Source organism: Salvelinus namaycush, chromosome 23, assembly GCF_016432855.1.
Source record: "Salvelinus namaycush isolate Seneca chromosome 23, SaNama_1.0, whole genome shotgun sequence".
Lineage (NCBI taxonomy): Eukaryota > Metazoa > Chordata > Actinopteri > Salmoniformes > Salmonidae > Salvelinus > Salvelinus namaycush.
In genome coordinates this window covers 19,505,662-19,530,396 of record NC_052329.1, presented here as the reverse complement: position 1 = coordinate 19,530,396, position 24,735 = coordinate 19,505,662, and the positions used below count along the sequence as shown (strand labels likewise).

At 43.2% G+C, this 24,735-nt stretch overlaps 1 protein-coding gene across 1 annotated transcript; it reads right to left on the bottom strand.

Moving 5' to 3' along the window:
- Positions 1 to 206: 206 nt before the first annotated feature.
- Positions 207 to 24,201, bottom strand: LOC120018143 (clathrin heavy chain 1-like). Its single transcript, XM_038961160.1, has 31 exons — positions 23,900 to 24,201; positions 22,767 to 22,974; positions 15,725 to 15,993; positions 15,271 to 15,432; positions 15,023 to 15,136; positions 14,726 to 14,899; positions 13,610 to 13,807; positions 13,240 to 13,440; positions 12,846 to 12,998; positions 12,578 to 12,700; positions 12,284 to 12,421; positions 11,963 to 12,127; positions 11,590 to 11,770; positions 11,282 to 11,445; positions 11,014 to 11,139; positions 10,771 to 10,913; positions 10,360 to 10,594; positions 10,122 to 10,244; positions 9,767 to 9,912; positions 9,429 to 9,612; positions 9,095 to 9,287; positions 8,756 to 8,913; positions 8,345 to 8,617; positions 8,009 to 8,176; positions 7,669 to 7,818; positions 7,342 to 7,473; positions 7,118 to 7,228; positions 6,769 to 6,939; positions 6,326 to 6,547; positions 1,673 to 1,748; positions 207 to 1,496 (listed from the first exon to the last, which is right to left on the bottom strand). Exons 1-31 carry the CDS (start codon positions 23,939 to 23,941, stop codon positions 1,360 to 1,362), a joined length of 5,040 nt encoding a protein of 1,679 aa, XP_038817088.1. The 5' UTR covers positions 23,942 to 24,201; the 3' UTR covers positions 207 to 1,359.
- Between the last annotated feature and the right edge of the window lie 534 nt (positions 24,202 to 24,735).

Here is a 24,735-nt window from a genome sequence, read left to right as displayed (position 1 = left end):
TTGTAGGATAAAATAATTTGACTGTGCCTAACAGCTTCGTCATACAGGGACCAAGATTTTATCTACAGGTTAGACTTGTCTTTTATATTTCTCTTCCAGCACGGTCTTCCTGAAAATGTTTTATTGTTAATATAATAGAAAGGAATGTTCAGAGATTAGGATGATACTTTACACACACACACAGCTCAAAGCACTTTGGGAATACATCAAGGTAAATACAGGCTTTTATTTCAGACCATTCTTGACAAAGAACTGTATGCTGTAGTACTGAACTAATTCTTCATAACAACCATTGAAATACATAACCTACAGGAGTGTTACTGATCTAAACAAGTTGACATTAGGACACCAAAGGAGAACGGCCCTGTCCTCCAATTCCTCCATTTGTTCTTAGAGCCAATCGCACTGACCGAACCAAACGGGACAGGGCCGTGGAGGACGACGAGCAGGATCTCCACTTTTTTTAAATGATCGTTCTTCTGTACACACAAAAATATGGTGACCTAGAACACCACAACAGCTGGCATACACAGACCTCAGCACAAGGAGGGTGGTGAGTAAATACAAACGTACGGGTCTGAAGAGTCAGCCTTCGATCCCCCTGCACATACACAGACAGTCTCACACAAGCACTGTACACGGCACAACAGAAGGTCACCTAGATTAAACACATGGAGCCAACAAAGGAGGACTAACATCTACTGGGGTTGACTGGAGAGCCAGTATAGAACAAGGGGGATTAAAATTCTTATTTAGATCACACACATACATACGTCCGTACGCATTTCAAACTCAATAAAGCTACACACCTGTGCAGAATATACTATTGTTACTTAGTGTTGAAGTGGCAATATATGTTCAAATATTATATGTAACCTTTTTTCAGAATATACAATAATGAAATGCATTATACAGACAGACGAATAGACAATGTAAGCTGTTCACACGTTCAGTACATCAAAATGAAGAGTTTCTATATTAGTTTCTTCTCACGACAGAGTGCAAATTAGATGCTTCTCCAACTACTTCAAAAAAAGTTAATTGCTTCTTTCTCAAGTCCACTTACATACATAACCCCATTAAAAAAACTATTACACACAAAAACCATCATTCTAGTAAGTGTTATGTAGTCAAATATGGAATGTGAAGAAAAAAACAAAAAAAAGTGGTCAAATTTCTGTTCAAAACAAAACAAATAAAAGTCCATTGCAGTTTTTAAAGGAGAACATAATACAAATAATTTAAAAGAGCGCAGGTTTTCTTGTTGTTTGTATCCCCTATTGTGAGCATGGTAAGCTGGTGAGGAACACAAGGAGAGACAAACAGGTGACTAAGTCAGGGGTCAGGGGTGGTGGGCGTTCACATGCCATAGCCAAAGCCAGGCTGGGGAGGCTGGCCGTAGCCGGTGGGTGCTGCTGGGTAGCCGTAGCCTCCATAGCCAGGCTGGGGGGGCACAGCCTGACCAGGGCCTGAAGTGAGCATGAGCTGGGGCGTGCCTGCAACACAAACACGGAGGACACTAGCATGAGCTTCGTGACAAGACTACTAATATACAAACACACTCCAAAGGGTAAACACTGCCCAGGTGCTAAAACTTCAAAGCATTATAGACCCCCTTTAACATATTCAACCAATAGAGCGGCAGGGTTATGTAGAGGTCAGGCCACCGTACCATAAACAATGGGCTGGGACTCTGTGTTCTGCTCCTCCTGTTTCCTCAGGGACTCGGAGGCGTCAAGCTTGTCGACCTGAGGCAGGAAGAGAGGTGAGCATGTTAACCACAGACACAACCAACAAGGGGAGCTCTAATGAGATGCCATTATAACTGACCTCTGGGTTATTTCACTGGCTGGCCGATGGGACCATTCCTGACAGGCAGAGATGAATAAAGTCAAGATTTAAAAAAACAGGCCGCAAGACACAGGCCATGCTACGGTGCGTGGGAGGGTTTTAGTCAGGCACTGTTACTAGTGGCTACTGGCGATACTAGCTACCAAGCTTGACCACGACAGCCCAGCATTAGGGTTGTAAAGGAGTCTAATTTCAAATTAGATACACACAGCTAAGCCTAAACAAAACACTAATTAATATATACAGTACCAGTCAAAAGTTCACACATTCATTTAAAGGTTTTTCTTTATTTTTACTATTTTCTACATTGTAGAATAATAGTGAAGAAATCAAAACTATGAAATAACACATATGGAATCATGTAGTAACCAAAACAAGTGTTAAACAAATCTAAATATATTTTATATTTGAGATTCTTCAAAGTAGCCACCCTTTGCCTTGATGACAGCTTTGCACACTCTTGGCATTCTCTCACCCAGCTTCACCTGGAATGCTTTTCCAACAGTCTTGAAGGAGTTCCCACATATGCTGAGCACTTGTTGGCTGCTTTTCCTTCACTCTGCAGTCCAACTCATCCCAAACCATGTCAATTGGGTTGAGGTCAGGTGATTGTGGATGCCAGGTCATCTAATGCAGCACCATCACTCTCCTTGATCAAATAGCCCTTACCACGGCCTGGAGGTGTGTTTTGGGTCATTGTCCTGTTGAAAAACAAATGAAAATCTGCTAAGCGCAAACCACATGGGATGGCGTATCACTGCAGAATGCTGTGGTAGCCATGCTGGTTAAGAGTACCTTGAATTCTAAATAAATCACAGACCAGCAAAGCACCATCACACCTCCTCCTCCATGCTTCACAGTGTGACCCACACATGCGGAGATCGGTTCACCTACTCTGCGTCTCACGAAGACGGCAGTTGGAACCAAAAATCTCAAATTTGGATTCCAGACCAATGGACAGATTTCCACCGGTCTAATGTCCATTGCTCGTGTTTCTTGGCCCATGCAAGTCTTCTTACTGGTGTCCTTTAGTAGTGGTTTCTTTGCAGCAATTTGACCATGAAGGCTTGATTCACGTAGTTTCCTCTGAACAGTTGATGTTGAGATGGGTCTGTTTCTTGAACTGTGAAGCATTTATTTGGGCTGCAATCTGAGGTGCAGGTAACTCTAAATAACTTATCCTCCTTATCCTTATTCCAGATTGACTGATCTTCGTGTCTTAAAGTAGTGATGGACTGTCATTTTTCTTCGCTTATTTGAGCTGTTCTTGCCATAATATGGACTTGGTCTTTTACCAAATAAGGCTATCTTCTGTATACCACCTCTACCTTGTCACAACACAACTGATTGGCTATAACGCATTAAGGAAAGAAATTGCACAAATACAATTTTAACAAGGCACACCTGTTAATTGAAATGCATTCCAGGTGACTACCTCATGAAGCAAAAGCTGAGAGAATGCAAAGCTACCAACTTTGAAGAATCTCAAATATATTTAGATTTGTTTATCACTTTTTTGGTTACTACAAGATTCCATGTGTTATTTCATAGTTGATGTTTTCACTACTATTCTACAAAGTAAAAAATAGTAAAAATAAAGAAAACCCCTTGAATGAGTAGGTGTATCCAAACTTTTGACTGGTACTGTATACATACACACAGTGCCTTAGGAAAGTATTCAGACCCCTAGACTTTTCCCATGTTGTTACGTTACAACTTTATTCTAAAATGGATTAAATCAATTAAAATAAATGAACAAAAATGTAAAAGAAATCCTGTTTTTGCTTTGTTATTATCGGGTATTGTGTATAGATTAATGGAGGGGAAACTATTTAATCAATTTTAGGATAAGGCTGAATCCTAACAAAATGTGGAAAATGTCAAGGAGTCTGAATACTTTCCAAAAGGCACTGTAAATATAAATAAATAAAAATGGTCCCACCATCCAGCCACCAGATGCATCTATTTCCATGTGTTTGGACAGTATGTAGAGAACCAAACCCATTTCAACAGCTCTAATATGGGCCAACATCACAGATATGTAACTACCAGGGATTACAAGCACTATCACAATGTTAACACCAACAAGAAACTTTCCCTACCATGAAGTTGAACAAACAGATGATTCAATGAATCAACAATAATAATAAAACGTTCTAAATGGAAATATGATATTTATATTAAAATTGTCAATAACCAGCAAATAAGGGAAATCTTTATCATGTTGGTCTGCTTGATTAGTTGTTAAGCAGCTTAGAGCAGGAATTATAAAAGAAAAAGGCAAGACTGACAATTCACAGGTTCAAGCAAGCAGCATCTTGAATATGAGAGACATACACAACCTATGCATTCTGAAACTTCACAAGATCACTTCAACAAAACCATGATAAGTCATCTATGAATATACTTCTCTCCTGTCAGAACACAACGTAGGGTTCAGTTCTCTACATACTTGCCTTCTGGCAAAACAGTCAGTAAGTTGTTTTAAGATACAGGTAAACAGGCTGTAGGTTCATTGAAGGGGAAAGAGACATGCTGAAGCGGCAGTTAGGTTCATTTCTCTGTTTAGAAGAGTGCATGAGAGGCAGAGAGCCACAGTGGAGGGAGTGAGAGGATGGAGGGATGGTTTGTACAGCCAGTCAAGGCGTCCAGAAGCAGGCACAGCCAACAACAATGTCTCCAAGCCTGTCCAAAAATGCTGCTAATGTTATGGGAGGGGGAAACACATGCTTGCCCTGAATACAATATAAGTATGTTACACGCATTCTACACACAGTACCCCACACTTTACAGTTCTGGAGTAGCAAAGACACTACAGTACAACTAATATAACAAATAAAAAAAGGAACACAATTATAATCAAATGCAAAAAACATCTACATACATCACAATTTGTTGAGGATATTTACATCTAAAACTAAGCATTTTTTACTTTGAGAGTTAATTCCATAAATCGTTACATAAGAGGGTACTCAAAGAATGATCACAATTTCCATACACAATGTGTTCTATTCTCCCACTTGGCAGCTGTCTCCAGCTGTGCATAGCCCAAATATGAGGCTACATTACTTCACTATAAAAGGACAAAATTGAACAATGTTGGCCCTAAGCTCTGGTCAAACCACATTCAATGTGGTCCCAGGGCTGTTTCAGCATTCAAATCAAACCCCAGTACTCTACCAAGGTTGACCACTAAATGGCAAGTGGTAGAGATTATCACAGCCTCAAGCCAACAGCAGACCACAGATCAGTGATATTACAGACAGTGGTAGTTTTTCATTAGTATCTACAGGGCTAAGGGAGAGTATTGTCTGACTACAGTAGGTTATCCAGAGTAGAGCTCTCCTTTCCTGCTCCTGGACAGTTACTGAGTTTGCTGGTTTATGTGGGCAGCCTCAATGGAACGGAACATCCCTCTGTTTGGGTGTTGCTGGGGTGAATGAGTTCCTGAATGGTCAGTCACTGATTCAACCCTGGAACAAAGAGCAATAGCTAATAGAGCCATTCCAAACCCCAGCATGCCCAGCAGCTCCCCAGAGGCAGGGTGGGAGAGCCCCACTCCAGACCATTCTGGGTCTAGTCAAGGTGTGGAGTGTGGTCAGAAGCAGCAGTGACATGGGGAGGGGACAGACTCATGCAGTTTCCTCTAGTTTCACTCCTCCAAACTACAGACTACAGAGGGTCAAAAAGAATGACTGGAAATGGATTGGACTTTCACCTTTTCCTTAATCGCATCAACCTGAAAGGGAATTCAGAGAGGCAACTTAAGGAGAAAAACAAAACAAACTCTCTCCCAACAGAGAGAACAAACAAATGTGGAATCAGAGAGAAAAAAAACAAAAAAAACAGTGAGAGATGGAAATAAGCCACTTTTGATACAAATGTGGTACTTTTAAGTTAGATATTTTATATCAGCAGACCTGTTTTTAAAATATCATTACAGTAAGCATCATACAACATGCATAATTATGTACAATTGGTCTACATAGCGGTCTATTTTTTCCTGTTTGTCCTCGATCCCAGCAGACTATAGCATATACTACCATTATGTTCTATCACAAGAAGTGATACTTCTGTTATTTCTTGCCATATAACAAATATATGTGGCATGGAAGAATACTAAGCAGTATGAATCTCCTGACGTTAACATTTGTATGGAAAAGTAGCAGAGATGAAAACCCAAATCAAAACGGAAGACATGATTACCAGAAACATGACAGAGAAACGGAACAGGATGAGGATGTGATCGGCTGAAGTTGTGGTTGTTTACAAGATCCTAAAAAGGTGACCTCCTCAAAAAGGTAAATTGGTACATTAAAAACATCAACTGACAACAAATTGCCTCACCATGTTAATAGTAACCTACTTTTCACTGTAGACACTGATAACCTAAGCACAAAAAACCCTTACCAGACTCTGTATAAAATACCCTATGGGGTGAACTGCCATCCAAGGCGTGGCAGAACTAACCCACCTTGGAGAGGTACTCCCTCATGACCTGGATGAAATAGGGCATGGAGAAGTCCATGATGTTGTGCCTCCAGGCCGTCTCCAGCACTACGTCAGGCCTCAGCAGGTCGTAGCAGGTGAAGAGGCAGGCGGCAAAGCACTCCTTCTTATCCTCCTCCAGGAACCAGGCCAACAACTCCTCAGCCAGCTCCAGGTCTTTCGACTCAGACGCATACTGCATGGCGTCCTACACACAAAACACCACAGACATACATCAATACACCACAGACATAAACATCAAAACAGGGGAGACACGGGGAAAGAATTCAGACAGTGACATCTAAAAGCAATGTTATGATCCACACATTTAACAAAAACAACAGCAGCATGGGTATCTGTGTGAGCTGATCATCACTGGTCTTTAGACAAAATATTAGTATTTGATATAAAGTTGAGGAGAAGCTGGACCTTGTAGAGTTTGTCCTTCTTGCAGAGTTCCACGCTCTGCTTCCAGCGGTTGTTGCCTTTGAAGAGGTAGGCAGCGATCCTCCTGAACTCAATCAGCTCATGCTTCTCCAGGCCCTGGGCCAGGGTGATGTTGTCAAAGTTGTCGTAGGCATCGATGGAGGCACGCAGGGCCTGGACAGGACAGAGGAGTAACAACAAGAGCGAAAGTCATTTCTGCATGACAGAAAATGAATGCACACTTTTTTTCAACAAAGGAACTTTCTCTTTTCACAATGGTAATTTCAGTGTTTTCACAGATTCTTTTCTCCAAAGTATGAAAAACTAAGCTTATGTTAAAAGATCTTAGTACCGCATAGTCTTCCTCTGTGATGAAGAGGTTGTTAAGTGCTTCGTTGACACCCTTGTTGTTGTGGTTCTGCACTGACCGCAGGTACGGCTTGACCAGTGACAGCTGCTTGGTCTGGAGGTGGACAGAGAAAAGTCCAGTCAGTGAACAGTCAAGCAGGTCGTTCTGAATGCCAAAGATTGACATACAAGAAGCTATCAAGTATGGACAGAGTAGTGTCCTAGTACCTTCATGAAGAAGTTGACTGCGCGGGTGTGGTCGAGTCGTGGTGACAGCACTATGAGCAGGTCGTTCAGTAACAATGGTTTGAACTCCAGGTAGAACTGGATAGCCTTGTAGTATAACTCCACATTGGCCACCTGGAATCACAAAGCCTCATACACTCAGCTGCAGGATGTGGATTTCTAGTCAGTGTCAAATACTTGGCCTAATACAATGACCAAAGAAAACATCATGAATACATCATGACAACAACCAACACGAAATGTTTGCAAATCTAAAACATAACATGCAGTCAATGCTGAGCTTGTGTGTTGTTGCAGTCAGTCAGCTACCTTGGTGACAATGTCTTTGAACTGTCCCTCCTTCCAGGCGTCTGAGGGGTGGCTCATCATGGTGAGGATGGCGTTGTCAAACTCTTCATACTTGTCATAGAGGAAGACCAGCTCCGCCCACAGGTGGGCCTGCTCTGCAGCCCTCAGGACCTGATGACACACATTAACATTATCTTCACCCACCCCCAAAACAGCGCACACAAAGATACAATCACTAAATCACACACATTGCTGCATTCAAATAACATATGAACAAATATAAAAATATAAAGACTATGCAGATCATTTCAATCCGCTTGCATATAGACATCTATCTCGTAGCGTTCTTCCTCTCTCTTACCTTTGGAATGTTGACTCTGGACCAGAAGAGCTCCAGGTGCTCCCTCATCTTCTGGGGTTTGAACTTGGAGTAGAGGATGGCCAGCTCGGTGAACATGCCCATGTGAGCCCGCTCCAGACCCAGGGCTGCCTCCAGCATGGTGATCAGCTCCTCAAAGTAAGCACGGTCCTAGAGACAAACACAACCATGGCATCTTCAATCAACACAGGACCATTAAAAACACATTTATCACATGCTATGGTATGATTTGGTAAATTATTTTCTTTAACTCTGGCCAGGATAAGGCAATTGCTATGAGAGTGAATATTGGTAGTAATTGAACCAAATGGGCCTTACCTGGTAGTAGTTGATGAGCTCCTCCAGTTCATCAGCATGGACAACAATGTGCAGGCCACACATCTGTGCCAGGCGGAACTCGTTTCCATCCACACAGGCAAAGCACACCTCTTTCCAGGTGCGGGTGCTGTTGGCCTTGCGGGCTCCGTCCACGGCGGCCTGGTACTCTCCCAGGTGGACCAGGGTGGACGCTAGCCGCCCGAAGTTGGACACGTTGTTGTAGAGCAGCTTGGCCGCATCATACATCCTCTCATCATAACACCTGTCACCCACCTGGAATAGAGAAATACTTCATAAGAAAAGGTATGATACTGGTCAGCAGTGATGGAGAGGGATGTGTCAGGTAAACCTGTGTGGGGGTATGCCGGTGTGTGTATGCGCCAGTATGTGTATTTTGTGTTCAGAGTGTACCTGTTGGATGTGGGCGTTGTTGGGTCCATTGATGAACTCCTCCAGTTCAGCTAGGCGGTTGGTCTTGGCCAGGGCGAAGATGAGCTCTGTCTCCACGTAAGACTCACGGGACTTCTTACGGGCCATCTGAAGGAACTTCACCAGGTCCTCCCAGTTACCTGAGGATAGTAGAGGAACATTTATATTTACTTCACTAAACTCTTTTCTCCTAGCCTTGTTTCTGCAACTTCCAAATTGGATGCAGGTGAATACCTTCCCCTCCAATAGCAAGCCTACATTGAAAAACCCTAATGTTGGTTGTATGCTGGACAATACGTGGATAATTTTTTTGTCTCTTACCACTCTGGGCTGCAGCCTGGCCCACCTCCATGTAGGCAGAGGGGTCATCAGCCTTGATGTAGGAGTCGATGGCTTCCTTCACCAGACCCTTCTGCAGCTGAGCCTTGGCCAGCTGGCTCCACACTGGAGGCTCGTTGCAGCGCTCAGCAAATTCGTAGGCCCGGTCCAGGTTCCCAATGTGCTCAATCAGAACCTAAAAACACACAGAAATAACTTTTGTCAAGTTCACCTCTTAATCCATAGAATTCAGACAGAACAGTAGCATTGCCCACAATGGGAATTGAACAAGCAACATTTTGGTCAATTTGCCAGAGCAAAAGACTCAACCACTGACCTGCACGGCGGAGGTGTTGACGTCAAACTTCCTGAAGATGGCGAAGGCCTCCTCGAAGAGCTCGTTGCTGATGGCGATGTTAGCGATGTCGGGGGCGTCGTAGTTGTCTAGGCGGTTGATGTACTCCATCACACGGGTACGGTCCGCCTTGATGGCTGTCAGGATCAGCAGGTTCTGCAGGTTTCTGAATAAAAACACAGATGAACTCTGCTCAGCATGACTAACTAAAACAACAAGTTTAAAGTTCCAAACAAGCCTGGTATTGAAAGAGCAGACACACAATGGACAGCTCAGTCTGCCAGTGAGCACAGATAGTAGAGCTTCAGTAGCCCTAGTACCTGTGTTCACTGAAGACCGAGTTATCCAGAACGATCTTCTCCAGCAGCTCAATGAGTTCGTTGGGGAGGTCTGCAGTCATGAAGGCCTTGACTGTGACGGACACCTCCTCTGGGTCCTGTGTCTCAGACAGGGCCGTCTGAACAACCTGAAAGAAAGATAGACAACAAACGTCATTCCAGAATGGAGAGAAGTCACCATTCTGCAAACTTATAGCCAAACAAGTCACAAAAAACTATTTAACCATCGTGAGAAATATAAGCAACGTTTAGGTGGGACATCGCAAAACATTTTGGGCCATGGTTTTAGTGAGGATGATGAGGTTTGCGTTTCAAACAGGCAGGAACAGGTCCATACCTGGTCGATGAGGGGTCTTCTGAACGGGTTACTCTCCAGCAGCACGCTGGCCCACAGCTCAGGGTCTTTACGGCGAACCAGGTAGCGAGACAGACTCTTGAACAGAGAGTTCTCATTGCACACCTGTACAGGAAATGTAAGCTGATCAGTATTTGAGGGAAAACATACGCAAACAGTGTAAAATGAACATTTCAATGTATTAGTCAAGTGAAAATGTAATTCTTATTTCCCCACTCACATTAATGAGCTCCTGGTCACACTGTCCTCTCTCGTAGGCCACGCAGGCCAGGTGGGGGTCCCTCTTCTCACAGTACTTGCCCACTACGCGGCTGTCGTAGAAGGTGTTCTCACGCAGGAAGCGCTCTGGGTTGTTGTTGCTGTCGATGTAGATCTTGGCCAGGGCATTGTGGGTAGCTGGCTCCTCACAGCCCTCATGGATACGGGCCTCCAGCCAAGGCAGGAGCAGCTTCAGTCTGGAGCCAACAAATATATACACAGCTTCAAGTTTCAGGCGCTCATAAACTAGATATATTTACACTTTTAAATGGGTCAAACAGCACCCCTTCATCCTACTTTCAGAAGTAATGCCACAATTAAATGCACTACAGCATAAAGCCAGTCTGGGCTGAGACGTCCCCACAGTCCTTACCTGTTCCTCTTCTCCACCTCAGCCACTAGTTCATCAGTGGAGAACTGTCCTTTCACCACCAGGATCAGGTTCTTAATCACATCCTCAGCACAGTCCACATCCAGCAGCCCTCCAATCACCACCGGCAGACGGCTGGGGTTCACCTGACACACACACGTTTCTTATAGAAAATTCACATATCGTACAATGGTGTGTGTGTATACACAAAAAAGCTGTTACGCAGGTTAATATGAGTTTATGTACCTTCTGCACGTAGATCTCAATGTATTTCTGCAGGGTGTTGCGGTACAGGTAGAGGACCAGGTCGTGGACAAAGTCAAAGCGGTCACACACGATGATCAGGGGGAGCTGGTCAGTCAGCTTAGCTTCCTGTGAAGAGAGGAAATATTGATATCAGCTCACAGAATTAAACTAACAGCTAGACTTGGCTTTCAGGATAATTAAACAAATAGAGACTGAAGTAAGCTGAACTGTGATGTCATGCTATAGTATGCCTACTTTTCTCCCTTACCTTGAGGAAGTTCTTGACTCGTTCGGGGTCGTAGCAGTTGCTCTCTCTGCAGATCCTCTCCACCTCTTTGATCTGTCCCGTCTTACAGGCTGCCTGGATGTACTTGAAGTGGACCTCTGGGTCCTGGCTGAAATTAACAATGGAACCCAGGAAGTAGAACAGACCTGGAATGAATAGAGACAGAACTTAGTCACCATAGATAGAGAGGTAGGATGAACAACTATGTGGTTGTTGAGACAGTCATGACCATGTTCCATGCAGGTGAGGACAAGACTAGGTCGTTTGCGTCAGGTGTATGGCCTGCTTACCTTCGAAGCTCTTGAAGGACTCAAAGAGCTCGGTGAGGGAGTTGGTGGAGAGCTGCTCGTGGTACTTAGAGGCCACCTGGACACAGATCTGCAGGTTCTGACGGATGTTTGCCGACAGCATGGCCCGAAGACACTCTAGAGAGTCCTCCACTGACAGGGAGCCAAAGAAGTTCACCAGCCACTGCAGGACAGAGTCAATATACATACAGAGTCAGTGCAGACAGGAGCAATACCAGTATGCACACATTAGTCGATAAAGCTTATGTTTATTAAGAGCAAAACACAGCAAGTACACACTGTTCTCCAAGACCATGAACCCTCCAGGACATTCTATTCCACGCAGTGTGTGGTTGTGTTAGATAGTGTCCTATACCTCAGGGTTGAGCAGGTGTGTGTGCACCACAGCCCGTTTGATATCGTACAGGTCGGTGTAATGCTCCAAAGCCCTCTGCAGCAGGCCAGCCTTCTCACACAGCTGGGCAACGTGGGCACGGTCGTAGTGGGTGAACATCTGGTTGCCCAGGATGGCATCGGCCACCTGAAGCAGGAAAAAAACATCATACATGAATTTAAAATCCATGACATCACGAGTCAGTGGAAGAGAAGCAAATAAGAGTGTGGCACTAAAAAAAAATATATACAATTGCTGTGTAAGTGTTGGGTCTGTGTGGAATTGGGTGTGATGTGTGTGTACCTGTGGAGCGTGGACCAGATTCATCTCCAGCAGGCGTGTCTGCAGAGGCCCCTCAGCAGGCCTGTTGTTCTTCAGGGCGTCCAGGAGGAAAGAGGTACACTGCTGGATCAGGTTATACTCCATAAACACGTCAACGATCTGAACAGGGAGACAGACAATACATCAGCTACCACACATCAATCATGTTACTGTATACAACACAGCACTGAACAAGGTTTTTTCCCTTCAGAAAATGTAAGGGAAATAGGACGATAAATGAAGGGTTGAGGTGGTGAAGACGTTTGGCTATCTGACCTGTGTGATGTCGGCCAGTGGCTCCTCGTCCTGCACCAGCATCTGGGAGAACTGCAGGCCTTGTTCTGGACTGATCCTCATCACATTCCTTAGCAGGAACATCCAGTCTGGAGTGTAGCCCACCTAGAAGGGAAATACGGAAAACGCATCCGTTAGTTAAAAACTGAATACAATCTAATTTGACCATATTAAAGAATTCCATTTTGTGTCAAGTCAAATGTTATATTGGAAAGGACTTGTCGATAGAAATAGAAACCACACAACTAACCTTTTTGGCGTAGAGGACAATTTTCTGGAACTGTCCGGTCTCAGCGAAGCACTGAATGACCTTGTTGGGCACGTTGGCCCTGAGGTAGACGCTGAGGGCCAGAGTGGGGTCCACTGACTTCACCAGGTCCCCCAGCTCCTCTGAACACTCCAGCTGTAAAAAACACATGCAATTTTCATTCCCACATTACAAGCTGTAAATCCCTAACCAACACTGTCTCGAATAAAGTCCTAGCCAGCCCAATAGTTATAGGGATATTTGAACAGACCAGTGCTATATGTTGAGCAACACATAATTGGAACATAAAACTGTTAAGCTCAATGTTGAACATCCAAACTCAACAGTAAGAGACAACTATAGACTCAGTTTAATATGATAACTATGGTTTCCTTGCCTTGTCCTCTTTGAGCCATTTCTCCAGCAGCTGCTTGCGTCCCTGCTGTAGGACGGGCCTGCACAGCTCCAGAGACTCAAACTTGTTGAGCTGGCCCTGGTCCAGCAGGATGCCAAAGTACTGCAGCAGTGGAGAGGTCTGGCCCGGCTGGGCCGGCACACTTTGGAACTTACGGATGGTGTCCGGGGTGCGCAGGATACCCTGGGGAGGAGGAAAGGAGTGTTTTGACTTTCAAAAAATGTGAACATGATAGATAGAAGACCGTAGTAGTAGAAACCTTATTATACACAAGACAGCTGAAATATCATACAAAAAACATTTACCAGATCACGATTTTCATTGTTTGGGCGTTTTGGTGCATTGGCAGTACCTTGGGAGCGTTGGCGGCCACCTTGGCAGCCTCAGAGTAGTTCCCTGCAGCGAACAGGGTGTTGAACTTTCTGGCGAACAGCTCCTCGGCCCCGGCCAGGTTGTTGCGCACGGCCATGCGCAGGGCCAGGTCTGGGTTCTGGAGCACGTTGGTGATGTAGGGGATGATGTTCTCCTCCTCCACACACACTGACAACACCTGGTCAAACACATAACACACAGACAGGGTTAGAGAGTCCACTCCTATACAGACATGAAAATATGTGTACTATTACATTAGTTTATATGTACTGACAAATGTAACAAAACTGGTATATAATTCCTTTGTTAAACTCACATATTTATTCAGAATTGAATGTGTAAAAATAATGTTGCTAGACTAGAGAATAGCATTTGTGAATTAACTACACAGATAGACATCCCCATGGAGCAGTGTGTGTGTTACATTAAGATGTAAAGGAGCAGCAGACTGGAGGGTTAGAGAGCCAGGAGCTTAAAGGAGATTAGGACGCCTGGCCTGACAGGATCTCCAACTGTGTTTCACATGCTGCTCTCTACTGGAGGTGCCGTTAGATCAGTATTAAACAAGGCTTCCCTCAGCCAAGGTCACCAAGTGACAGACACACACACACGTCAATTTGGGGCGGCAGGTAGCCTAGTGGTTAGCGCGTTAGACTAGTAACCGAAAGGTTGCAAGATCGAATCCCCTAGTTGACAAGGTAAAAACCTGTCGTTCTGCCCCTGAACAAGGCAGTTATCACACTGTTCCTAGGCCGTCATTGAAAATAAGAATTTGTTCTTAACTGACTTGCCTAGTTAAATAAAAGGTATTTGTTTGTTTTTTTGTTTTGTTTACAAAAGCACACAAACACACCCTGTTTTTCCACTGTTACATATATGGGACTCTCAAGCCATCATCACACAGGTACAGTGTTTGTGAATTCTGAGGAGGAGAGCTGGAGCAGTAGGCTCTACAGACATGGATCAGCTTTCTATCCTTCTGAATATTTAATGGCTCTGTGTGTTTTGGACAGGAAACCCATTGATCAGCCCACCGGCATCTGGTTACTCCTGATAAAAGGATTAAAACACTCCCATTTACCCAGTGGAGACTTACCTGTCCTTTCCTGTTGACTCCAATGATGCCAGCGGTTGGTTCATGTGGGGCTGTAACAAAGATGGTCTCCCCGCTGATCCGGTTCATGTAGATACAGGTGCCAGTCTCCAGGTCATACAGGTGGATGTAGCCATATTTGGTGATGAGAAAGACAACATCCTGCTTAGAGCTGATCTAGAGGACAGAGAGCAGGGACACAAGGCTTCAGAAGCTGTATCATAACAGGTATTAATGCAGAGGGCCTGCATGACTATATGGAACAGGTTTGAGTTCTTGTCTGTGAAGTGATTCCAGTACCTGCATGGCTACAGGGAAGTCATTCTGGGCCTCAGGAGGGAAGAACACGTCCACTGCCTTCTTTGGAAATGGCTGATTGCCTGTTGGTGGGGTTCCCACTTCAATTATGTGTAACTAGAAAAGCAAAACACATTCAGAGGAGAATAATTTTTTTGACATCTCCCGGTCTTCTTTGCTCATTTTTCTTTTTCCATTCCATTCCAGCCCTCCCTGAGTACTCCATGTCCATGCTGAGTGGAGATTCCTACCTTTCCTCCAGCTTGCCCTCGGACAGCGAAGCAGAACAGTGTCGATTCCTCTGTGTTACCCTCCATTTTGAACTGGGCGAAGCCGGCGGCGTGGCCCTCAATGGGCTGGGACACCTTCCTGTCCACAGAGTACAGCTGCATGGCTCCCACCACACGGTTTTGCTGAAATGAAGGAATACACATACTGTACAAGAGCTTGTGCTACAGCAGTCTTTTCCAGTGGTACATTAAGCCTTATCAGGGCAGAACATTTCATAATGCTGTGCAAGCTTCAAAACAGCCCAAAAGCAAGTTATTAGCATCTATCAGGTCAGTGTATTGCTGTACATTAGTGTAGACACTCACACCGATTAACTTCTATGACAAACTCATTAAAAAAATAAAATATACGCAAGTCACTTCAGTAGAATACAGCTAGAGTCAACCATAAATCCAATCCCCTCTATTTCAGTACCTGTGCTGAAATCCCAATGAGAAGCAGCCATTTCTGTTTGGCGTCAGTGCGGTAGTTGATGATTTGACAGCCTGCTAGGCTGGAGTGTCTGTCAAAGACTTTGACTGGCTGGGAGTCTCCCTCCATGCTCCAATGGTAGACGGCGTTGTCTGTGACCAGTGCTACAGTGTTGAGGGAGATCCACTTCCAGAAAGTGACGTCATCAGTCATGGTGTGAGCCTTCATCTTGCTCTTCATCTCAATGTTGAAAATCTGGAGGGTTTTTGCCGCTGAAAATTCACACATTAAAAGGTTTAGCAATATGATGATCTAACACCGTATCTCCACTAACTAATGTAAACTACTAATCACCACACACAAACAGACTAGAGGGGAAATGAAAATACTGTAATACCAAATTTCACTTGATTTAGAAATAGTGGTAGTCATGGTTTGGTGCGAGTGCCACCAAATGACCAAACAAAACAGCACTTGCAATGCAGAAAGCAAGACCACAACGACGGGCAACCAATAATGTGGTAAGATCCGCATTCAATACAAAAAAAATATAAGACATCCCCGATCCACATGAGGCTAATAAACAGCAACCACTAGTGGCTGGGTGAACTGATCATTTACAAACCAGTGCCTTCAGAAAGTTCATACTTCTTGACTTATTCCACATTGTTGTGTTACAACCTGAATTGAAAATGGGGTAAATAGATTTCTCACCCATCTACACACAATACCCCATAATGACAAAGGGAAAACAGGATATTTTGAAATGTTGCTAATTTATTGAAAATGACATACAGAAATATCTATTTTACATAAGTATTCACACCCGAGTCAATACTTTGTAGAAGAACCTTTGGCAGCGATTACAGCTTTGCGTTGTCTTGGGTATGAGCAATCAGCAATGCACATCTGGATTTTGAGATTCTCCCATTCCCTCAAGCACTGTTAAGTTAGATGGGGAGCAGTAGTGAATAGCAATCTTCAAGTCTTTCCACAGATTTCCAATGGGATTCAAGTCTGGGTTTTAGCTGGGCTACTCAAGAACATTCACATTCTTGTTCTGATGCCATTCCATCGTTGCTTTGGTTGAATGCTTAGGGTTATTGTCCTGTTGGAACATAAATCTTGTCCCCAGTCTAAGGTTGTTTTCATTCTGAAGCAGATTCTCATCAAGGATTTGCCTGTATTTGACTCTATTCATTGCTCCCTCCATCCTTACCAGTCTTACAGTCCCTGCCGCTGAAAAGCATCCCCATAGCATGCTGCTGCCACCACCACCATGCCTCATGTAGTGCATGTCAAAGCAGATACATTTTGAATTCAGGCTGTAAAAACAAAATGTGGAATAGGTCAAGGAGTATGAATACTTTGAAGGAACTGTATAAGGTCCTTCTATTAATTACTGTTAAAAAGTCCTAATATTGTATGTGCCTAGTCATAGGTGAACTTCAGGGAGTTCAAGCAGCTCTACAGGATTCCTAACAGCAGCATGCTCATCCTGAGATGAATTAAGGAGTTTGGGGTTGGGTCTGAATGCTGATTAACGCAAGACCACAAAACACAAACTGATGTGATGACGTACGAGAAGTGTCTTTGGATGCACTGACTGACAACCATTCCATTTCAGGCTTTCCAATCACTGGTTTATTATTGGAGCAAGGAAAGGGTTTCCTATTCATTAATTTCCTGTGTCTGTAGCCTTTGATGAACCTGCTATTGTTTTCAAATTTCACCACTCAAAAGTCTATAGGCCTACATTTCCTGTTCTGTAATGCTATACACCTGGACTACAAATCAGAGCTCCATTAAAAAATTAAACTAGCCCATCTAACGCAAAGAGAAATGACACATTGATCACTTACATTATATTATAGAATTGCAAGAAAAAGTATGAGAACCCTTTGGAATTACCTGGAATTCTACATAAATTGTTTAAAAAAAAAGTGATCTGTTCTTCCTCTAAGTCACAACAATAGACAGTGTGCTTAAACTAATAAACACAAATTGTATTTTTCTTGTCTATTTAATGAATACATCATTTAAACATTCAGTTTAGGTTGGAAAAAGTATGTGAACCCCTAGGCTAATGACTTCTCCAAAAGCTAATTGGAGTCAGGACTCCGCTAACCTGGAGTCCAATCAATGAGATGAGATTAGAGATGCTGTTTAGACCTGCCCTGAAATATAAAAAAAAAAAACACAAAATGTGAGTTTGCTATTCACATGAAGAATTCCCTGCATCGAACAAAAGATATCAAAGACCTAAGATCAAGAATTGTTGACTGGAATGAAGCTGGAAAGGGTTACAAAGTATCTCTAAAAACCTTGATGTTCATCAGTCCACGGTAAGACAAATTGACTATAAATGGAGAAAGTTCAGCACTGTTGCTAGTCTCCCTAGGAGTGGCCGTCCTGCAAAGATGACTGCAAGAGCACAGCACAGAATGCTCAATGAGGTTAAGAAGAATCCTGGTGTCAGCTAAAGACTTACAGAAATCTCTGGAACATGCTAACATCTCTGTTGACGAGTCTACGATATGTAAAACACTAAACAAGAAAGGTGTTCATGGGAGGACACCACGGAAGAAGCCACTGCTGTCCAAAAGAACCATTGCTGCACATCTGAAGTTCACAAAAGAGCATCTGAATGTTCCACAGCACTACTGGCAAAATATTCTGTGGACTGATGAAACTAAAGTTCAGCTGTTTGGAAGGAACACACAACACTATGTGTGAAGAGAAGAAAAAGGCACAGCACACCAATATCAAAACCTCATCCCAACTGTAAAATATGTGGGAGGGAGCTTAATGGTTTGGGGCTGCTTTGCTGCTTAAGGGCCTGGACAGCTTGCTATCGTCGACAGAAAAATGAACTCCCATGTTTATCAAGACATTTAGCAAGAGAATGTTAGGCCTGTCCACCAATTGAAGCTCAACAGAAGTTGGGTGATGGAACATGACAACGATCCAAATCACAGAAGTAAATCAACAACAGATTTTCTTCTGTTGAAGCCATTACGCCTTCTGGAGTGGCCCAGTCAGAGTCCTGACCTCAACCGGACGGAGATGCTGTGGCATGACCTCGAGAGCAGTTCACACCAGACATCCCAAGAATATTGCTGAACTGAAACAGTTTTGTAAAGAGGAATGGTCCAAAATTCCTCCTAGCCGTTGTGCAGGTCTGATCCACAACTACAGAAAACGTTTGGTTGAGGTTATTGCTGCCAAAGGAGGGTCAACCAGTTACTAAATCCAAGGGTTCACATACTTTCCCCACCCTGCACTGTGAATGTTTACACAGTGTCTTAAATAAAGACCTAAAAACGTATCATGGTTTGTGTGTTATTAGTTTAAGTAGACTATTTGTCCATTGTTGTGACTTAGATGAAGATTAGATCAAATTTTATGACCAATTTATGCAGAAATCCAAAGGGTTCACATACTTGTTCTTGCCACTGTATATACACAGTACTATTTCAAAAGTTTGGTCAGACCCCATTCAAGGGTTTTTCTTATTTTCTACATTGTAGAATAATAGTGAAGACATCAAAACTATGAAATAACACATATGGAATCATGTAGTAACCAAATAAAAGTGTTAGCCACCCTTTGCCTTGAAGACAGCTTTGTACTCTCAACCAGCTTCATGAGGTAGTCCCCTGGAATGCTTTTCCAACAGTCTTGAAGGAGTTCCCACATATGCTGAGCACGTGTTTGCTGCCTTTCCTTCACTCTGCAGTCCAACTCATCCCAAAACCATTTCAATTGGTTTGAGGTCGGGTGATTGTGGAGTCCTGGTCATCTCATGCAGCACTCCATCACACTCATTATTGGTCAAATAGCCCTTACACAGCCTGGAGGTGCATTTTGGGTCAATGTCCTGTTGAAAAACAAATTATAGTCCCCATCTGGTTTGCGCTTAGTGGATGGCATATCGCTGCCAAATGCTGTGGTAGCCATGCTGGTTAAGTGTGCCTTGAATTCTAAATAAGTCAATCACTGACAGTGTCACCAGCAAAGCACCCCCACACCTCCTCCTTCATGCTTCACGGTGGGAACCACAGATGCGGAGATCATCCATTCACCTACTCTGCATCTCACAAAGACACGGCGGTTGGAACCAAAAATCTGACATGTTAACTCCTCATACCAAAGGACAGATTTCCACCGGTCTAATGTCCATTGCTTGTGGTCCTTGGCCCAAGAAAGTATTTTTATTGGTGTCCTTTAGTAGTGGATTCTTTGCAGCAAATTGACCATGAAGGCCTGATTCATGCAGTCTCCTCTGAACAGTTGATTCAGTTGAGCTGTGTCTGTTACATCAAGTCTGACGCATTTATTTGGGCTGCAATCTGAGGTGTAGTTAATTGCCGATTTCTGAGGTTGGTAAGTCTAATGAACTTATCCTCTGCAGCAGAGTTAAGTCTGGGTCTCTCTTTCCTATGGTGGTCCTCATGAGAGCCAGTTTCATCATAGCGCTTGACGGTTTTCACGACTGCACTTGAACAAACTTTCAAAGTTCTTGACATTTTCCGGATTGACTGACCGTCATGTCTTAAAGTAACGATGAACTGTCGTTTCTCTTTGGTTATTTGAGCTGTTCTTGCCATAATATGGACTTGGTATTTTACCAAATAGTGCTACACGCATTAAGGCATACCTGTTAATTGAAATGCAATCCAGGTGCCTACCCCATGAAGCTGGTTGAGAGAATGCCAAGAGTGTGCAAAGCTGTCAAGGCAAAGGGTGGCTACTTTGAAGAATCTCAAATATGTTTTGATTTGTTTAACACTTTTTTGGTTATTACATGATTCCATGTGCAATTTCATCGTTTTGATGTCTCCACAATTATCTACAATGTAGAAAATAGTAAAAATAAGGAAAAAGAATAAGTAGGTGTGTCCAAACTTTTGACTGGTACTGTACACACAAAAGTATGTGGACATCCCTTCAATTAGTGGATTTGGCCATTTCAGCCACACCCGTTGCTGACAGGTGTATAAAATCGAGCACACAGACACGCAATCTCAGTAGACAAACATTGGCAGTGGAATGGCCTTACTTTAGAGCTCAGTGACTTTCAACATGGCACCGTCATAGGATGCCGCCTTCCCAACAAGTCAGTTCGTAAAATTTATGCCCTGCTATAGCTGCCCGTCTATGAGCAAAAACGGCTCAGCCGTGAAGTGGTAGGCCACACAAGCTCACAGAACAGGACCGCCGAGTGCTGAAACACGTAGAACGTAAAAATCATCTGTTCTCGGCCACAACACTACCTACAGAGTTCCAAACTGCCTCTGGCAGCAACGTCAGCACAATAACTGTTCGTCGGGAGCTTCATGAAATGGGTGTCCATGGCCGAATAGCCGCACACAAGCATAAGATCACCATGTGCAATGACAAGCTTCTGCTGGAGTGGTGTAAAGCTTGCCGCCATTGGACAATGGAGCAGTGGAAATGGGTTCTCTGGAGTGATGAATCACGCTTTACCACCTGGCAGTCCAACAGACGAATTTGGGTTTGGCTGATGCCAGGAGAATGCTACGCCCCCGTGCACAAAGCGAAGTCCATACAGAAATGGTTTGAAGAAAATCGGTGTGGAAGAACTTGACTGGCCTGCACAGAGCCCTGACCTCAACTCCATCTAACACCTTTGGGATGAATTGGAATGCCGACTGTGAGCCAGGCCTAATCACCCAACATCATTGTCCGACCTCACTAATGCTCTTGTGGCTAAATGGAAGCAAGTCCCCGCAGCAATGTTCCAACATCTAGCGGAAATCCTTCCCAGAAGAGTGGAGGCTGTTATAGCAGCAAAGGGGGAACCAACTCGATATTAATGCCCATTATTTTTTAATAAGATGTTGGACGAGCAGGTGTCCACATACACTAATAACCAAAAGTATCTTGTCTGACAAGTGAACGATTAAAATAGAATACATTATAGAATACATAAAGTGTCAAATCAATATTAATCAATTAACACAAATATAAAAATTAATTTGTCTACGATAGTCTAGTATTGAAATGTTGCATTGCATATCTGATTTTCCTGAAGTCTAATCTGCAATACACTTGGTCTCGGAATGCAAGGTTCTTACACTGCAGCCCAGGATGCATTGACAAAAATCATGCAAACCATGACTATTTTGGCCTATAGTCCAAGACCAGCTCTCAAAATGGATATAGTCATAATAGGGGCATGAATAATACATTACCAAAAGTTATCACAAGGATCTTGCTTCAGAGGAATGTTTCACCATCTCAGCCTGTGCATTAGCCTTGACCTCTACGCCATTGAGACAGTAGTGTGCAATATAAAAGGTGCACAAGGCATTCTCAGATGTTTTTACTTTAACCCTTTTTCCCTCAAACCTAGAGGTCTTGATGAACTCCCTTGAATTTCCCTATTCTGTTTGTCATTTACCCTATAGCCTCCTGTTCTTTAAATCAACCCTCTTGTGCTTCCATTCTACTTTCTAACACGCTTTCCTATGTAAACAGAACAGAACATATACAGTACTGGGCAGACATTCCAACACAGTGCAAACATGATTACAACTTCCACAACTCATGATATATAAAATCCAACTCACCGTCTGCAAACATATAAGAAAGCATTAAGAAACGAAAAGAGCAAAAACAAGCAAAAATAGAAAAAGCATTCATGATAGTATGACAATTTTATCAGTGTACAAAAGGGGTTCAATTGTTTCAAATGTAGTCTATAAATTGCAACTCACAAGCAGTTATACTGCTGATTTAAAAAAAATAAAAATAGAAATGGACAGGCCTGTATATGGTAATTAACAGGTGAAGCAGAATGTGACAGGCCTAGATCAATAACTTGCTGACAAACAAAATCGTACGTACACAAACTCCCTTTAATATTAGGACAGCAACACATAGGGAAATGATGGCCTACAGCAGTCAATAAAGTTGAAGTTAACCACTTAGTTTGGGTGAATTAAGTTGTTAAAAACACAGCCTCTGTACATATTAGTTCAGTCAAAGGAAACAAGTCAGGCTCAGTGGAAGTCCTTACCTTTGAGGGCAATAACTTTGCTAGCAGGGTTCATGATGGCGCTATCTGCAGAGATGGGTCTACGGATGGGAGTGTTGGGGTCGGCCATATCAATGATGACAACCTGTGCCTGCTCGCCCACCTTCTCTCTTATACAGATGAACTTATCAGACTCCATAGTCAAGGTGCTGAATCCAATGTTAGCTGGGTTGATCCCCAGGTTCTGGAGCTAAAGGAAATGAAATTTCATTGTTAGAAAGATTTTGATTGAAAAAAACTATTGCTAGTGTGACTGTGTAACAGAGGTGGTTCAGTGAACTACACTTGCATGATGAGTGAGTGAGTGATCTTGTCTGAGACATGAAAACGTGTTGGCTCCTGTCCTGGAACTAATGCCAACACTTTAGTTCAGTGGGCTAACCGACCTTAATTAAGACTCATGCACAGGTTAATGATCATTGCAGAGATTAAGATTTTATGATGATGATAATTCGCACTGTAGCTATCCATTTGTACCGACTCAAACACATTACCCTGTTATCATCCTATGGCCATAGATATAGCTAACTACATCAAAATAAATACATAAAAATAAATAATACTAACCAGCTAGGTATTGTAAATAGCTATGTTGTTTTAACCATAGAACATCTGTCTGTGGTTTAAACCAATTTAGCTTACTGTACAACTGCCTCACTTGAATGTCAGGGTAGGGGTAATCGAAGATCAGTGTCACACTAGCAGAAATAGCTAACTGTATCTATCTGGCTGTTATTGAATGGACTGTCAAACAGAAACGTATCTATCTAGTTAAGTAGTTAGTCATTACTTAACATGACATATGTTTGAGTTAGCAGGCCAATTGGAATCAAAATAGCAGCTATCATATAAAAGCAGTTAACGTTACGTTTGATGGCAACCACAGAAAGTTAACGTTCACTGTCAGTGCTAGTCTTTTCGCTAGCTAGCATAATATGGCAACGGGGAGGAGAGGTCATTCATTTCGCTGCGGGTGTTGGACTGCCAGCTACAGTTAGCTTAGCTAGCTAACAGTTAACGAAAATCGTCAAGCAGCCGATAAAGATCTGGAGGGGTTTAGTGCTATAGTTACGATCCCTCGCCACGACTAGTATTTAGCTATATTGTTTTCATACCTGCAGGTGCTCCTGGAAGCGAATAGGTAGTATTTGAGCCATTGCGGTTTTCCTTTGCTTCTACGGAGTCCTGGAATTCTAGCTAAAAAGCTACCTGTCTAGGTTAGCACCGTGCTAGCTACGACCTCCTCACTCACTGATTCGCAAGTCGTAGTCAGACAGTGAATATTTTCTAAATTGTGATTCCAAAATATTATGTCAAGTGTAGCCGCCGGATGTTTATGCGTTTTCTCCACTGCCGGAATGGATGGATGGCAGTGTCTTAAACACTGATCTCAGTCCAAACCTGCAATGGCGGCGGAAACGGCTCAAAATCTGAGACGGAAGAGGAAGCAAGACATCCAACTCCCTAATTGTTTTTGTTCATATACAGTCAGTGAACTAAACCAATAAGACACAGCTGCTATCGCATTGAGAGCCACCCCCTTAAGTAAACCGGAACTGTGACATTTTTTTCGAAGGTAAACGGCCTGAGTTAGACGTCTTTATTTAGCTACCATCTTTGTCAGAATGTTATCAATCCGGAAGCCGCTGGGGATATCTCTGGAAGGACAGACAAACCAATATGATCGTTCCACCTATGATTTCATCTTTGACATGGAACAGTCTAAAACAAACCTTAATTTATCTAAGAGGGCAAACACTTATTTATTTCACATTGACTTCCAATTTGTGCCACATCATTCGCCCTTTTACGTCAGTTCCGGATAATTCACGCTTCATCATAGGCAGCTGACTTCAAAAGTGGATATGTCCTCTCTGCATGATGTTCATAGTGTAGGATTTTCATGTTCATATGTTTAAATATCGTGTTTGTCACAAGGTCTCAGCTATAG

What these genes read in the sequence shown, in the direction of transcription:
- LOC120018143 (XM_038961160.1), bottom strand. Translation starts at nt 23,941, where the DNA reads ATGGCTCAAATACTACCTATTCGCTTCCAGGAGCACCTGCAG. An exon ending in ATCTGGTCCACGCTCCACAG is followed by an intron (nt 12,128 to 12,283) that starts GTACACACACAT and finishes TTCCTGCTTCAG; the next exon opens with GTGGCCGATGCCATCCTGGG. An exon ending in CAGTCAACTTCTTCATGAAG is followed by an intron (nt 7,229 to 7,341) that starts GTACTAGGACAC and finishes GTCCACCTCCAG; the next exon opens with ACCAAGCAGCTGTCACTGGT.